This window comes from Protopterus annectens, chromosome 9.part0 (genome assembly GCF_019279795.1).
Source record: "Protopterus annectens isolate FY-2018-M chromosome 9.part0, PAN1.0, whole genome shotgun sequence".
In the NCBI taxonomy this organism is placed as follows: Eukaryota; Metazoa; Chordata; order Ceratodontiformes; family Protopteridae; genus Protopterus; species Protopterus annectens.
In genome coordinates this window covers 587455752-587473834 of record NC_056743.1, presented here as the reverse complement: position 1 = coordinate 587473834, position 18083 = coordinate 587455752, and the positions used below count along the sequence as shown (strand labels likewise).

Here is an 18083-nt window from a genome sequence, read left to right as displayed (position 1 = left end):
TTCAGGGTTTTGTTTATTTCAAATCAGCTCTGAACACATTTGACTCATTTTTCCTCTAGCTTACTGGAAGCCATGTCTTGTACCAAAGCTGGAATTTGAACTGCTTTTTGCAGAACAGCTGCAGGATTCTTCCCAGTCAGTGGTTTTTCTTAGGCGTTTCTAGTTTTTTTCTTTCAGGCTTAGTTTCATCTTTGCAGGCATCCAGGCAGCATACTTACTAGCCAGCAATTGAATTTTACTCCAGCTGTGTGAAAACCAATAAGCTGTTGATCAGTGTGCCGCCATCTTAGAAGCCTGCTCCTTATACAGATGTTGATAGTAATGCAGATATTCCACCTCATATTATACTTACTGTTTTCACTGTTTGGATGGTTTTGGCCTCATCCTTTTCATATACTGCTTAAGTAGTAACTGTGATTAAAAAAGTCTGAGCAAAAAGGAGGTAAAGAGTCGAGACTAACTAATGCATAAAAAGGGGAATGTCTAAAAGGGCTGTGCTGAATGCCTCCCAGTGTTGACATTTCTGGAAACCTATCTTGAGGTTCTTCAAGTGATGTGCAACTTTCATAGGAAATTCTTAGCAGTTATCCCACTGTTTACTCCTGGAGTGTGTCTGTTGGACTTTAATATATATCTTGGATAAGAAGATAAATGGCCCACTACTCAGGGTCAATAAACTCAAGTTTATAAATGTTGCAAGTATGCCTTTTGTTACTCTTAAAATATTAACAAAAGTCAGAACCAGACGTTAAACTCAGTTAGTGATACTGGTACAAACAGTTGGCTATTTTACAGTTTTTTTTCTTATGCTGTCTGTTCAGCACTTAATTTTAATTTCTCTGGACAGCAGTACATTTGTGTCACATTTAATTTCCAGTCTGTATTGCCTAATCTCAAAAGCTTGCGACTGTCATTTTGAAGAGGTCTACAAGAATAACTGTTCAAATTAGCAAATTATAAACTGCTGGCATCCACCTCTGGAGATACCACAAGTTTATACTATGCTTCATTTTAAGAGTACATACTAAATGTTACCATGGTCTAAGAATGTTCCATCATGTGACACTAACAATATAAAGGCAGAAAGGGACAGCAGTAATGAAGGGAGTATTAGTCACTCTTGAAAAATTCTGTGTGAAATCAAAGCAATTTTATTCAAGAAATGGTTATTGCTGCTAAGATAGCAGCAAAAGGCACAGATTATGAGGAGGAACTGATCAAATTTCTAGGAACCTGGGTTCACTCTGTCCTCTTCAGTAATACACTGCAAGTATGACTCGTGCTGGTGACAGTCCATGACAGAAATATCGATACCCCATATGCTCAAGGCCAAGGAATTCATACATTGCCAGCCATCCCAGACATACTAATTTCTGGCAGCAGTGCGGATTTTTATAAAATGGTCTATGGCCATAATAAACGTTTAACACTAAACACAACATGCCAGTCTTTTTTTTAATTTTTTTTTTTAATTTTTTTATTTTTGAAAAAGTGATTTAATTAACAGGCAAAATGAGATCTGAAAATTCTGGAAAAATGGCATTACCACAACTGGTTAAAGAGCAAAAACCAAATAATTCCGCACACTGGTCTGAACAAGGATGAGCAAACTAATGATGTATGCAGTAGTTAAATCAGGGCAATGACAAAGACAGCTTGTCAAGGGTTGCAGGTACACAGCATACAGCAAAAGAGCAACTCAGTACAGCCAGACCCAATTTCAAAATGCAGTCTGAAATATAGAAACTGTAGATGTAAATTCCATACCATTATACAAGTGAGAGAAACAGCTGGAAATGCAAAATAAGCATATGCATGAGGGGCAGGAAAGGGAGTGGGGGGGCACCACCACCATGAAAAGATGTTAAATCTCTACCAAAGACAATTAAGTAGTGAGGGTGAAAAATCTGACTTCAGATAGTCATGGTCAGTAGTACATTGTTTCCCCATTAAAAGATGGGAAAGGGGTTTTGATAGCATTATTTGGGCATTTGAATGCATTTACAATCAGTGTCAAATAGATAAAGGACAACGGGTGAAGTTTGTATCCTCACTGAATTATATCAAACTTTAACATTATTTCTATGAATGTTAACTATTTATTGGAGCTTATAAGAAAAAGTTTAGAAGGCATATCTGAAAAGCAGAGGACACTGGCAGCGATTTCACTGCAGACTTGACCTATATACCTTGTGCAAGAACAACCAGACACTTAATGGATGTTTATGGACAGCAATGCTACTCTAAAGAGTGGGACTCCTATCTTAGGAGACTTCATGAAGGGAATACTACAAAGGAGAAACCATGATCAGTAGTAAGATGCTCTAAGCTGACAAGTGGTCTGACCAATGGAATGATTGGTTGCATGAATGTTTACATCTGTATTAAACTCGCGTGGTCACAATTTCTTTGGAAGCTGGATATGTATCACAAAGTCTGAACCCAGTACTGCATTACCATTTCTTCAGGAGGAACCAATTATAAAGCGGTTCTAAACATTTGCTGAAGCTCAATTCCCACACAACTTGGTGAACATCGTATTCTGGCTCTCTCCGAATCTGATTTTAAGATTAGCAAGACACAATCTTCACCCCATCTAGACAGATACAATATCCTTAAGTTAAACTGAACAGTATATTTTTTCAACATTTTTTAGTATTAAACATCACAGTGGTCACAGAGAATGTTGCTCAAGGAATAGCCTATTTCCTGCCACAGTGCTATACAGTTATATCTGTGTGACACTAGCAAATGCACTAAAACACTGCTCTGTGTATACAATGTAGCAGGTACAATGCTAAAGAACCAGCTAAGGTCTACCTACTGCTCATCTGACATGATCCGATTACCTTCTGCTTGTTCTTCCAACAGCATTAAGAAGTACATGCCTCTAATTGATGAGTACCAAATGCCAGAAAAATTAAAGGTGGAGTTTTTATACATTACATATTATACATATACACACACAGACACAAAACAAGTGTGTGGGTATATGTATACAAGTGTATATGTATACACACACAATTATATAGTACAGATGTGTACACTTACCATAAATGTAGATGCTAGAGTGTATTCACTGTTGCAGTCATCACACTTGGGTTATCCTGCCAGGGGTAGCCCTCAGTCGGCCTGAATACCAGAGGCTTAGTAATTCTGAATTGGTTGCTGTCTCTCCAGGACTGACATCAGGTCATCAGTGGTATAAAAATCAGACAGCCGATGCCATTACATCAATTTTTCTTGCCCCAACTGTCAGGAGTCCCCAAATAGGGAGCTAGGTTATAGTGGAAGACCACCACCAGTAGAAAGTAAATACCAAAAATTCCCTGTAAGGAGAGAAGGAGAGAGAGAGAGAGAGAGAGAGAGAGACAAGGGGGATGGAGGGAGGGAAATTAGGACTGCAACAGTGAATACACTTGAACATCTACATTTATGGTAAGTGTACACAATAGGCACTATGTTCTTAGTGTTTCACTGTTGCAGTTATCACACTTGGGTTGACTCCCAAAGCTGAAGAAAAGGGTGGAGGCAGTCAAGAAGATTGTGGGCTGGCTAGGATGCCCTGCAAGACTGTGGTGGCAAAGCCTGCCCTGGATTTGGAGAAGATAGGCAGGTGGAAATGCTTGAAGGTATGAACAGAAGTCCACGTTGCAGCCTCCAGGATGTCCCTAGTCGGGACTCCTCTGAGAAAAGCGGCAAAGGTGGAGGTTGCACTGGTGGAATGCGTCCTGCTCCCCCTTGGGGGGCGGTTTCCCATGCTGTTTGTAGCAGAAATGGATGCAGTGTGCTATCCATTCGGAGATTGATTGATTGGATATGGTCTTGCCCTCTCCCCCTGCTGTGAAGCTGACTAGTAATTGGTTAGTTTTTCTAAAAGATTTAGTCCTATCCAGATAGGATCTGAGCTGTCTGTGCACATCTAGAGAGAGTGCAGAATCATTTCCCCCTTGCTTTGTGGGTTAGGGAAAAAGGTGGCAAATTAATGGATATGGCTGACAGCCACACTGGACACCACTTTAGGCATGAAGGATGGGTTAGTCCCGAGGGAGACCCTGTCAGCATGGAAAAAGGGCTCTACAGCCATGAGTGCTTGTAGCTCAAACTCTTCTAGCTGAAGTGATGGCCAGAAGCAAGGCTGTTTTAAAAGAGAGAAATTTTAACTCTGCTGAAGCTGGAGGTTCAAAGGGGGGGGGGGTAGGGTGAGCTTTTCCAACATAAAGTGAAGGCCCCAAGCTGGGGTAGGAGCTCTTCTGGGTGGCCTTAAGTTGTTAGCCCCCCTTAGGAATGTTTGAGAGAGTGTGATGAGAGGTGGGCTCTGCTGCAACGAGCAGAAATGGTAGAGGCATGAATTTTAATAGAGAAGGATAGACCCCTGTGTAGTAGGTCTGCTAGGTAATCCAGGATGAGAGGTAGGGCTGTGCTGTTTTGGCTCCCTTAGCCTGGATCCAGGTGCAAAACCCTTTCCACTTGTCAGCATAGGATTTTCTAGTGCTGGGGAGTCTGGCCTCATGTACAACAGCTAGGACTTGTTTGCTTAGGCTGGCAGCTTGAGGAGAGGTCAGGGAATAAGCCAGGCTGCCAGGTTGAGGGTCTGTAATTGGGGATGCATGAATTCTCCATTCTTCTGGGTCAGGAGTGTTGGGATCTGAGGTAAGTGCCATGGTGGCAGGGGTGACAAGTTGTGCAGCAATGGGTACCAGTGCTGGCGTGGCCAGTCTGGGGCAATCAGGACTGCCCTTGATTTTTCCTCTCTCATTTTTAGCAGTACCCTTGAAATGAGTGGTAGAGGGGGAAATGCATAGACCGAGAGGTTTACCCACTGGAAGGACAGAGCATCCACTTTCCAGGCCTTGCTGTGAGGTTCCCTTTTGCAGAATTTGTTGAGCAGCTGATTGGAATAGGAGGCAAAGAAGTCCACTTTCTGGGTGCCCCATTTCTGGTTTACAAGGTTGAAGGTTCTGTGGTCTAGCAGATTTCTGCTCAAGTTGTCTGCCAGAGAGTTTAGGGAGCCTGGCAGAAATTGTGCTAGCAGGTGTATTTGCATGGTTGAGGCAGTGTGCCAAAGGGTCATGGCGAGCCTGCAGAGAGGCTAAGAGCGAGTCCCTCCCTGCTTATATACCACATCACTGTGGTGTATTCTGTATTGATCAGCACAGGCCCAGGGAGAGTAGGGGTCTGAAAGCGGTCAGGGGTTGCTGAACAGCTAGCACCTCTTTTTGCTTGATGTGCAGATGTATTTGATTTGGGCTCCAATGGCCCTGAATGCACCTACCGTCCAGGTGTACAATCCATGCACAGTCTGATGCATCTGTGGTGAGGGTTTGGGCGGCGTGGGGTGGTGAGAAGCGAAGTACCTTGTTGTGGTTGCATGCTGCTGCCCACCAAAGAAAACCTTTCCTTAGACAGGGTATCATTGGTATGATAGTTTCCAGGTCTTGAGAGTGTTGACACCAAAGGCTTTTTAGGTACCATTGTAGTTTCCTCATATGCAGTCTGGCATATGGAATGAGTAGAATGCAGGAGGCCATGAACCCTAAAGCTTGCAGGATTTTCCTTGTGGATAACTGGGTTCTGGTGGCTAGCCGAGAGAAGTAGCCCGTCAGGTAGGCTTGTTTTTCTGAAGTAAGGAATGCCATCTGGGATGCTGTGTCCAGGCTTGCTTCCAGGAACATAATTTTTTGTGTGGGGACTAATTTTGTTTTCATTGATGGTATACCCCAGGAAGGTCAATAGGTCCTTTACAAAGGTCAGGTGCTATAACAGCTTTTCCTGTCTGCCTGAATCAGGCAGTCGTCTAAGTAAAGGTAAATTTGAATATTTTTGTCTGCAAAAAGCAATGGCTGGAGCCATGCAATTTGTGGAAACTCTGGGAGCAGTGGATAAGCCAAAGGGAAGCACAGAGAACTGAAAATGCATAAATCCTGCCCTGAAACGTAGATATTTCCTGCAGGATTCCCTGATTTGGATGTGTAGGTAGGCCTCTTAGGTCTAGGGTGGCTAACCAAGCATCCTTGGAAAGCACAGGAAGAAGCTGCTAGAGTGAGAATTTTGAATTTTAATTTCACCAGAAAGGTGTTTAGAATGGATAGATTGAGGACTGGGCACCAGGTGCCCTCTTTTCTGGGTACCAGGAAGAGTATGGAATAGAAACATTGGCCTATCTGGTCTGCAGGAACATGCTGTATTGCCCTCATGGAGAGCAGGGAAAGGAATTGCTTTTTGGTCTCTGCCCACTGGTTTGGAGGAAGATCTGGGAATACCCTTTTGGGGTTGGCAGTGTGCGGAAATAAAATTTGTATCCCTGGGACACTATGTTGAGGACCCATCAATCATTGGTAATAGAGGCCTAGTTGTTTGTATGGAAAGAGAATGTTCCTCCTAGGGGCACAAGCAGGTGGGCAGAGGTAAGGGGTGGCGGTATAAAGTCATTGTGAGTTCTTACCATAAGGGGTGGCTTAGCAATCCCCGTTTTTGAAGAGGAGGAACTCCAGTGCTTAAATCTCTGCATTCACTGGGACTGCTGTCTGGGGGCTCTGCTTCGCCTGGGTCTGGGCTGAGCTGGCCTGGAGGGAGCCAGAAAGGACCAGTGCTTGGAGGGGCAATGCCTACGGGACCTCAAAGGCTGGACCTGTAAAAAGTCTGTCTGCATAGATTTAGCTTTTTCTTCCATCTTTTTTAAGACCTCTTCTGCCTTGGTGCCAAAGAAATTGTCTGTTCAATGGTGCATCCAATAATTTTGATTTGACATGGTCTGGCAAGGTCTATTCCTTAAGCCAAGCATGCCTTCCAAAGACAGAAGCAGTGACTGTTGCCCTGCAAGATGCTTCCAGGGCATCAAAGCCACATTGCAAGATGTGCTTAGTAACTTGGCTTGCAGAATGCATAAGCTCTTACAATTATTTATTTTCTGCACAAGCAGGAAAGGAAGATACTTTTTGTTTGAGGAGTTCCATGCTATGCTGCTGATATTTCAGCATATGGAACTGATAATTTAGTGCTCTAATAGCAAGAGTTGAAAAGGTGTACACTTTACCCCATCTGTTTAAAGCTCGTGAATCCCTGTCTGAGGGAGTGGGATTCTTAGCTGAGGTTGCTTTAATTCCTTTAGGTCCTTGGGAGATGACCTCTGGGTCAGCAGTAGGAGTTTTGAAAAGGAATTTGAGAGAGTCAGGGACTCTGTAGTACCGGTCAGGTTTCCTGGGAGCAGGAGGAAGGGTGCCAGTAATCAAACTGGATTTCAGAAAAACATCATCCACAACATCCAGGACAGGAGGAATGGCTAAAGGTCTGTGCTGTGGTAAATCTAAGAATTCCCTGAGTCATCTGACTCCTGTTCAGATAAAACTATTGGGGACAAGTCTAGTTTTCTTTTGGAAGGGGTAGCCTGGCTTCCCCCCAATAAGCATAAGGCCATCTGCCATTTTAAGCATTTGAGATGGAGACATGGAAACAGGTGCCTGAGCTTGGGTCATCGTTTTTTTTGGGCGTAGTTCGTACTCTGGGCCTTAGAAACTCTGTAGTTTTAGAAAGAACTGAAAATGCGAAAGAAGTCTGTTTGTGTCGAGTATCGGTAGTGCGAAGAACTTCCTTGGAAGTCGGTGCCTGCTCAGCAGCTCCAGACCCATCCAAGGTAGAGACATCCGCAGGATCGTTAGTCGAAGAGTCTTGCGGCATACCGGACTCCGAAAGAGTCTCGGTAGCAGCCTGAGAATCCACAGAAGCGGGCATCAGGGGCTGCAAAAGCTCCTCACCGACGAGCAGAGAATTGACGAATAGCTTAATGGAAGTGTCATCTGCAGTTTTGGACCTGTGCGGTCTCAGTCTTTATCCTTACGTTTTTTTCTGAAGATCGGTAGTCGGATGGCTTACTGATGCCATATCGGAATTCGAGGACTGGGAGCGAAAATATCTAGCTACAATAAGGGTCCGATGATGTATAGTTCTGGCGTTGAACAAAGCACAAAAGCGACAGCGAGGGACGTTGTAGTCTGGGCCTAAACAGGTGATGCATTAAAAATGGAAGTCTCTGTGTGGTATTTGCCTTCCACAGTCTAGACAATTGTTAAACTTTTTCTGACATCAGAGAAAGAAAAAAAAAGGATCCCCAACGGGGTACTTAGCTTTAGAAGACTTCAACTTCAATTCAGAAAAGAAAACTCAGGTAGCGGCCGACCGGCACTCGTGTGAACTGCTTCTGCTTCGGGCTCCTCAGCAGGAAAGACTGATGTAATGGTGTCGGCTGCCTGATTTTATACCACTGACTACCTGACCTCAGTCCTGGAGCGACAGCAACCAACGCAGAAATACTAAGCCTTTGGTATTTGGGCCGACTTGAGGGCTACCCCTGGCAGGATAACCCAAGTGTGTTGACTGCAACAGTGGAACACACGCACACATATATCAAATGTATGTATATTGGAAATGACCAATGAAAACTTGCAAAGAAATGTCTGTAAATTCAAGTCTCCTCCGAGTTACAGGACCTACATGCGTGCAAAGCTGAAGTCAAGCTACAACTCACTGCGTACATCTCCCTCCACAAAAACTCTGTAAAAGTCATAATCCAACAACCAATGGCTGCATCCTGATCCACATGAAAAAAATTAAAATTCTACACTTTTTTTTTTTTAACTGGAAACTTTTGAGGTAAACAGAAACTTCCTGCACAACCTCTTTTTTTTTTTTTGAATGGTAGCATTCATGACATTCCAAGTCATTATAAGAATGTTACATGCAAACTCCTGTAAAATTTTACAAACTTCTTATACTGGTACCCATTAAAACAAATAAAAAGCATCAGCAAAAGCTTTGCTCATCTATCTGTAAAATGTTATATAAAGCCATGTAATTTTACCTGCACTAACGGATTAGATATTCTCTTATGAAGATGCATATCATTTGCAAAATTTAAAGTATTAAAAAAAAAAAAAAAAAAAAAAAAATCGCTCTCTAGCTGTACTAAGAATAAATATAATGGGCAAAAGCACCACAAATTTAAGCCTTAAATACATTTTGGTAGCTGCACTCAACATGATTTTACAATTAAATATAAACAAGCAATAGTAAAACAGACCTGTATCACTTGTCTGATTCTAGAGAAACACCTGGAGGCTTCACTAAGGTCTGATAGGATTACTTCTACACTGGGGAGTACTGTATAGTAATATACATGGAAATTTTATCTAATGTAGCTTTCCCCATTATGTACATAGTGCCTAAATTACACCATTTCTTTTACATTTAAATGAGCTGTTAAGTGTGAATGCAAAATTTGTTTCAAAAGGAAAGACTTGACCTTGAAGGCCTTTTATAACAGACATATTTTCTTGCCAGTAGAACAGACAGTTGCAACTAGAACCCTGCAGTTGCTCTTCCTCCTATACAAAATCCACACTTTCTACATCTTATTCCAGGATGCAATCTAGTTATGTCCCCCTTCACTTGGGCAATCAATTCCTTAGCTCATCCACCCTCCTTTCCATTAAACAGGTCTCAACTCTAAGCTGAAATGAGTACCTTCCATTTGTACATCATGACCCTCCTGCTCCTTTCTCCCAAAATTTCACTACTTCCGAAACCCAGTCTGCACTCGTGCATTCAGATCATGTACACAATCCCTACACAATCCCTTCACATTCACAACAAAAACAGTCCAGTTCAACCTTATAGCATAACCAAACCCAACCATCCAGTCTCCTAATCTTCCAGATGTCTCCACTGCACTCTTTCAAGCACCAGAACACCCCCTTAGCTACTGGTCTCCCAGAAATGTATGGAGTATTCCAGTTGGAGACTGAACAATGACTGGAGGAGTGGGAAATGAATTCTCTCCTTATTCTCAGATTCTAATCCTATGAAAATGTAACCCAGCATCCTGTAAGAAATTAATTGTATTTTTCCACTTAGCACTTCATAGCCCATGGCCAATGTCATCACAGCTCTTTCTGCTCTCCCACCCCTGTGTTAGTATATCAGATGTTTAGACTCCGCATTTACCTGCAGTGAAACTTATCTGCCACCTGTCTGAATAGGAGGTTATTACCTTTACATTCATAGGCAAAACAAACCACCTCAATCATTCACAGTAGGGCTGACCTTAGTAACTTCCAGAAAAAAAGCCACATTTGTCAGACAAACACAATGAAAAACATCAGCTCCAAATTAATCTCTGTGGTATACCACTAGCCACCTTCTTGTCTAGTTTGCCAACATCCTTTGTGTTCTCCCATTCAGCCACCTTACTTCTTGTACCATTTTTATTTATTTTCCCCAAATCCTTCCAGATTAATCCAGTCCTTCCATATTAAATCAGCAACCTCTTACTTGGTGTCAAGTTGAAAGCTTTGATAAAGTCTAGGTAGATTCAAGACCCAGTTGCCCTAGTCTAGTTTCACTGGAACACATCCATACAACTGAATTAGCTTTGACTGGCAAAATATTTTGGCTGAACTCCCATCCTGAAGTTTGCTACCTTCTAAGAATGCCACCACCCAATCATTTTCATTCATTTCCACTGCTTCCTTCAGCTCTTAAAATGTTCTTCTCCCCAGAATGGAATATACTGTTCCGGTTACGTTATTTCTGTCACTGCTTGAAAAACCTCCGATTCAAGAAACTGAAAAAAAAATATTGAGATTCATACTCCTATTAAAACAATCACTACTGCACCCCACTTCAAAAAAAAAAAAAAAAAAAAAAAAAAAAGGTACATGGCAACCAGTTACCCCCGATCCACTTTTCCTATTAGCCACACTTATTTTCAAGCTTCTATTTGAAAGCCAGTGATTTCCATTAAAAAAATAACACACATAAACAACCCACTCATATCTGTTGAAACTCTCCAGCTTGTAAGACCTCCTTTCAAAACTTCCCACCACAGAAAATGCCTTACTTAAAACTACCACAGCATTCACTTCCTGAACTCATAGGTTCATAGGTGTATACTAGGCTAATGGCTCAGGAGCCTTTACAAGCCTAGCCCACAGAAGTGCACAGACATCGTGCCGCCCGAGGTTAGTTCCCAGTGCCTCTATCATGTAGAGCTACTCGAGTGATCCCCGGGGTGAACTGTATTTCCCACCCACTCATCAAGATTTCTCTTGAAGATGGCCAGTGAGGTGCTCTGCTTGACATGTATGGGAAGTCTTTTCCAGAGCATGGGCAGTCTCTGGGTTATGAACCTGCCCCTCCAGCATGTTCTGTTGATTGCGGTAATGAGATTGAGGTGTCTGGAGCATGTGGTGCAGAGGGATTGGGATTTCTTTAGATGCAGCATTTCTAACAGAGCTGGGTCAGACATGGCTTTGTAAGTCGAGCAGAGATTCCCTCTTAGTAGACGATATGAAACAGAATAGCTGGAGTTTTTTTTTTTTTGGATCTGTCCGTGTAGGACATGTGTTTAAGGCCTAGGATCCTCTTCGTGAGGTACTCATTACATCAGAACCTGACCTTAAAGACTTTGGAACATCAACTTGAAAGCATTTAACTAAAGAAAAGTAAATGTAAATATAAAAAGGACCGAAGTTGAACCTTTCATAACCTAGCCTGACAGACTTTCTCCCCCAAATAATTTATCCCCATGCTACATTTACTCCAAGCAAATGCAGTTTTGCTTTGCAAAAAGACTGACTTGCTGGGACATTAGTTAACTTCCCTCTATAAATATTTTTGCTCAAGCTATATTGCTATACTTTAACAATATTACATTTAATTTATTGCTGGATAGAATCTTAAGTTTTTCAATAAGTGTTTAGTACATTTATAATGAGGAGTCTCATTCTGTAAAGTACTACCTGTGTACTATGTTGTTTTGCGTATGTTGACAGTATACTTAATGTCAGCTTTGTATTTGTATAATGCCTTACCTAAAGACAAGTCCACTCACTTGGTTAAGAAATATTTCAGGTTTTATTGGTTTGCAGTTCCAGGGCTGGTTTTGATGTCTTCCCATGTGAATAGCACTGTAGCCTGTAGGGCTTGTAACATTTGTATTCACAACTGGGTATATGCATGGCGGTTTATTATCTACTCACCTCCTAGATTTTATTTTAACAAATCCCATTGCCTTTCTTAGCTATTCCCTTCACTAAATTATCTACCCTTTATCTGTGTTTCCAGTTCCCCTCTTGAACCCCTTTGTTAGGGTCAGGGCCATCCCAATTTGTTCCGTGTGCCTGTTTCTGTGTGCATCATTCTCATTTCCCACAGACCCTGGTTCTTCCCTAACTTTTTTCAGAATGAGGCACATTTTATTTTTTAAGAAAAGAAATGACTTTATCCTGGGATCCATCTTACGTTCATTTACCTTTTTCCTACTGTGTGGACCACTGCTTGCATTTTCTTGCATCCACTCCTCACTCTTTCCCATCTTCCTTGCACACCATGATGCCTGATGGACTAACTCGACACAAAACAAAACAAGTAAAAGTAAAAGGTATGGAGCCTTTGCTGCCCACAACAAATTTTAAAACTCATGAGTGCACACCATAGCTGCAACTTTCTGTACACTAAGTCTACCAAGTTACTCTTCTAATTCTACATGCTCCAATCAACCATATACCCTACACACTGCTATTGATGGGAATAATTTCTGGATTTGTACAAGTTTTGTTTCAAGGGATGCATGCTTTCATAGCTCAGATTGGTTTTGCTATGCTGCTTCAGTCTCCATAGCATACTGTTCTGCTGATTTATGTGATCAATGCAGCCCAATGCAGTGATCATTTCACCAAAGAGCTCGAGACCACTGCTCTGATGACAATGGCTATAAAACAAAGAGAAGTGATGGTGACATGTACTTTCCGAGACACATACTGGTGATTCAGTTATTAGAAACAGAACCAGCAATAAAATCCCCTTCCATTTAGACCTTCTAATACCAGCCCAGTCCAGCAAATGCGTTTCAACCCTACAAGCATATTTTACATGGAAGCAAGCTTGTAATCCTGTACGGATCCTGTAAATTAATATAAATAACTCCAAGACTGCACAATAGCAAGATAACTTGAAGTGTTCAAGTTTAAAGACATGTTCCATGGACTGGGCTGAGAGTACTGGCTGGCAAGGAAATTGAATCTCATGGATAAATACCTACAAAATTACACCATCCCTGGCATTATGCCAGTAATCTGACAACAATCTTAGTTCTCCAACATTCTGGTTAAGAGAGAGTCAAAGATGATGGCTGGCCTTGCAGCCTTCATAGTTTTGGGATGGGAAGTTTTGTGTACTGACATAACATGCTTCTAGTCTTCAAGTACTTTGCTTGATATGAGAGACGGGATGAAAAAAAGACTTGCTCGGATAGGCCACTGACAGCAATCAAGAAGTAGGCAAGCAGATTGCTGTCAGTTCTATTACCTTTATACGGATGAGCTACCAGCAGTGCTTTTATAAGCATGGGACTAATTTGTACACAGATTAGAGACACAAATAATTAAACAATTCTACCTAAAACAAAATTTTCATCAGGAAAATGTAAAGAACTTGAAAAAGAAAAAGTAGAGAATGTGTCCATTTTAATTACAAAAAGGTTGCCCAAGTCAGAAATCATGGATGTGCAATCTCCTAATATAAAATGTCCGCCAGAAAGCCAGCCCACAGTCATCAGAGACCAATACCAGAATATGCCTCCAGTAGCTATTGTTTAATAAGCAGTCAGGGCAATAGAAGGCATGCTAAAAAGTGGTGGGGAGTGAAGTAAACCGTGACCAGCCATGCCACATCAGTGTAGATTTGCCTTATGAAGTGAGACTGGAAGACAAAAGTCAGAAAGAAGAGCTTAGGGGTTGAAAAAAATGAAACTAGATTAAAATAAAAAAAGCTTCTTAATTATGATAAATAATTAACACTTATGTGGACAAAAAAGAAAGCTATGAGCAATTAAAAAGATCCGCTTACAACAGCTGCACATACCTACAAATGCACCGATATCCTGGTTCTGACCATAGTTTACCCTCATCACTGGAGTTACCATCTCATCGATGAACTTTTGAGAATATCCAGCTTTCAAGAGAACTTCTGCAAGAGACTTCTGTGCCATGCTGGTGAACTGCTCCCCTCCAAGAGCATGAAGCAAATTCTCCACTGTGGAGAAAGCATGGTCATGAGCCTGATATCGATATATTCTATAAAAAGAAACACAAAGTTTGATACACTAATTAATCCAAAATTGTAGTCTTACATCTTAGAAAGCAAAATCTTAAACCTGCCTATTAAAAGCAGCAGTCTCCCAAAATCAATGAATGGATTGCAGAAGCAACATAAAGCTGATGCAGTGATTACTCGGCAGGAGACTGGGACAAGTTTAGCTTCCTGTGAATGTTTGTAGAAGACTGAATTTACTCTTAGAAGATGGACTAATATGCTTTATGATGCTGGTTACTACATACCCACCCAACAGACCTATTTGGGATTACTAAATATAAAATCATACATTATCTGCATACAAATATTAACAGGATCTTACTAAGCTAATGTCAAAAGAACACCAGTGAGATGCTCAGCTGCATCAGCCAATACTGCCGGGAGACTTGCAATCTCCAACATTACTTGACTTTCTCTGCATGTTACCAGTGAAAATTTGTGATCCCTCACCCAGTCATCTAGACTGGTTTTAACCCCGGATAGGGAAGTGATCTATTTGATAGGCAATGGCAGCCTATACTAGACACAGGGAATATGTTATTTATCATGCCATCCGCTGTTGGTAGGGTAGTGTAGGTTTAAGTCTCTAGAATTTGTGTTTGCTTTACCACTGACTCTACTTAAGGGAACCTAGTTCAGAAAAGGTCCGAGGTACTTGGAAACGCATGTTGATAAGAGTTTCACCTTTAACCACCATTTTTCTTAAGTGGTCAGAAAATCCTTCTGCCTTGCAAAACTTACTCTTTATGGTATGCCCTCAAAATCCGAAGTAGCTATAGTTTCACATTTTATTCCCTTATTAGGCCAATCATTGAATATAATGTATTGTTTGGAATCTGTGTCACTAAGCACCTAAACCAGCTTGAGAGAACTCAACTTTTCCTCACCAAGATAATCTCAGATCTTGGTACCCCCCCCAACACAAGAAGCATCTTTATTAAAATTTTCACTTTTAACATCAGGCAATCATACATTTAGATAAATAAAAATAAACCATACTGACATAACTGTAGCTGCTAACATTATACATCACTTATCTGCCCAGTCATAGTCAGTTAAACATTACATAGTTCATTCAAATACTGCCTTCTTTTAAATCCCATTCCTCCTCTGCATGTATTGTCCATTTGCTCCTACCCTTTTCTAAAGATCCCAATTCCAGTTGTTTCATCTCTCTTACTATAGTCAATACTTCCAGTACAGTTGGTTTAGACTTTGATTTCCATTTTCTAGCAATTACTTTTTTGGCAGCCACCATAATTAGACTCAGCAAGGCCTTACTATGTATAGGCAATTCTGATTCTGTATCACACCTAAAAAAATAAATAAATAAGATTAAATTAAATAAATAATTTCCTTAGTTAAACCAATTTGCTCACCCAGTATCTCGGACCTAGTCTGTAAGGAATTTTTAAAGTCTGCCAACTCATTACGCTCCTACAAAATATGTTCTCAATTACCTTTCTTCCCCATCACATATCCATTTGCTGTCTACCTGATGAAAAAAAGAATTGTAGTCCAAGTCTTCTAGACTTTGTTGCATATTTCGGAGACATACATTTATCTACCTACAGTTTCAGAAGTGCTTATCCAATCTCTTTCCAATCTTCTCAAACCTCCTGTGATTATCTTTACAGTTACCATGCAATATTTGTATGCTCTACTAATTACTCATTTTTTAACAGCAGCTTCTGTTATAGATTCTACTAAAACTCTTTGCCTATACCCAGATAGCAAACCTTGATAGGGAAGGCAATTTCTAGCAGGCGGTCCAAATACATGTTTGGTCTCTTGACATTCTATTACCTTTCTCTCTAAATTATTTGCTTCCAATACCCTGGTTCTTTTGCCAGTTTTTTTTTTTCCAATTGATTCCAGCCCCTCTTGCCTATTGTCTACATCCTTAACTGTAGTCATCCTTATTGGCAGAATCTCCTTTCTCCATTCCCATGTTGGCTTAATTATTATAATACTTTGCTACTTTATGAACATAATATTCTATACGGTTACTGTTATTCTCTTTAAGGATCTGCATCAAAAATCCCAGTCACTCCTCATTTCTTGAGCACCCCCATCCAGTTTCATCATCATCCCTTTCCACTTTAAAATTATAGGTTTCTGCTTGTGCAAAGTATAGCAGCCTTTACCCTGTAGCTCCAAAATACCCCTTAAAATTGGGTAATCCCAAACCATTTTGTCCCACTGGTAGAATCAGCTTATTGCACTTGACTCTTGCTATCTTTTCCCTCCCAGATAAAATTCTTCAGCTCTTTATTAATTGCTATACACAACTTCTCCTCTGGTCGATAATATTCCTGACCTGTGGATAAAACTAGAGACTAAACAGTTTAACTGCCAGCATCTTGCTATACATAAAAACAGAAAGCTTCCAATTTCTCATTTTTTTGTATTATCTTTTGTTTAATGTCCTCCTTAGCTGTCAGACCAGAATCCTTTTTAATCCATACTCGTAAGTACCTTGTTTGTATCATGTCCTCATAAGTATAGATATTGGTGAACCAATTCATGTGTGGGTACAAAATGTACAGCTATTACGTTCGTTTTAGCTTCATTAATTTTGTATTGCGAAAAGATTGAAACTGTCTCAAAAATGTTCCACAACACTCCAATGTCCTTTTCTGGTTTTATCAGGTATAAAATATCATCTGCAAATACAGCCAGCTTTTCTTGACCAATGGTTCTAAATACAATACAAGTAATAAAGGGGAAAAGAGGACACCCCTGCCTAGTTCCTCTGCTCAAAGAGAAATTATCAGAGAGGAACCAATCCACTTTTAATTTTCACCTCTGATCACTCATATAAAGTCAACCTTATAAATTTTATCAGGGAATGCAAATGCTTCCATTGCCATGCTCAAACTTCCATCTTACTCTGCCAAATGCTTTCTCTGCATTAAGACTCTCCAACAGCAGTGGTGTTTTCTTACATTCTGCTTCCCTCTGGATCATCAATGCTCTGTCAAGTCAAATGTTTGCCTTCCCTCCGCAAAACCACATTGATCCATGTCTATCAATTTTGGCATCACTTTGCCATTTCTTTAGCCATTATAGACCAACATTTCATAATCATGGTTTAGGACTGAAATGGGCCTGTATGAAGCTGGATCTGACAGGTCTTTACCCTGTTTAGGTATTCTAGTTACCACCACTTTCTTCCCGCATGCTGATGCTTCTCTTAAAATCCTGTTAAAACCTTGCAGATATTTATTCCTAGCTTCCACAGGAACACCACCATCTATTCCTAGGGACTTTCCTGTGGAATGGTTATAAATCACCATTTTATCTTGCCTCCTATCTTAACAGAGAGTCTCATCTACCTCTAACCTTGGCACATTTAATTCTTCCATAAATATTTCCACTTGTACCTTTTCATGATTTCCCCATTTCTCTGCTTTATTACAGCCCTTCTTCTTCTTAACCATATTTATTTTTCATTTCTACCCTATTTTTAAAATAAAACTTTAATTTTATCCTACCCCCTAGCTATATTTTCAGGATAAATTTCCATCTTCTCTAATAACTCAATAATTTCCACTACCCATTCCTTAAATTCCTCTCTCTTCCAACAGGTGGGAAACCACCAGTGTTTCAATTTTATTTCAATACCCTGTTTTTATTTTAGTTATTACTGCCACAGGATCTGAAACAGTTATTGGATATGTATCAAAACTTTTCATTAAATGCACCTGTACCTGTGAAATACAATTTCTTTCTAGCCTAGCCCAATTTCTGCACCTTGGGGAATGATATGTAAATTCACTTTGAACTCCTACTACTTAATTCACATCTTTCATGCCAAAAATTTTCATAAAAGTCTTCAAAAATGTACCCTTCTTTGTTATATTTTCTCTTCTCACCCTACATACACATCTTCACTGCTGCAAATCAAATTCTAGCCCCCACCTGCAAGTAAT

The 18083-nt window shown here is 40.6% G+C and overlaps 1 protein-coding gene across 1 annotated transcript in view; it reads right to left on the bottom strand.

Moving 5' to 3' along the window:
* PCYOX1 (prenylcysteine oxidase 1) overlaps positions 1-18083 on the bottom strand; it is a 179440-nt gene that overhangs the window by 75250 nt on the left and 86107 nt on the right. Inside the window, exon 4 of the mRNA XM_044083129.1 lies at positions 13918-14129. Within this exon, the coding sequence (XP_043939064.1) occupies positions 13918-14129 (212 nt within the window). The remainder of the gene's footprint in view (positions 1-13917; positions 14130-18083) is intronic.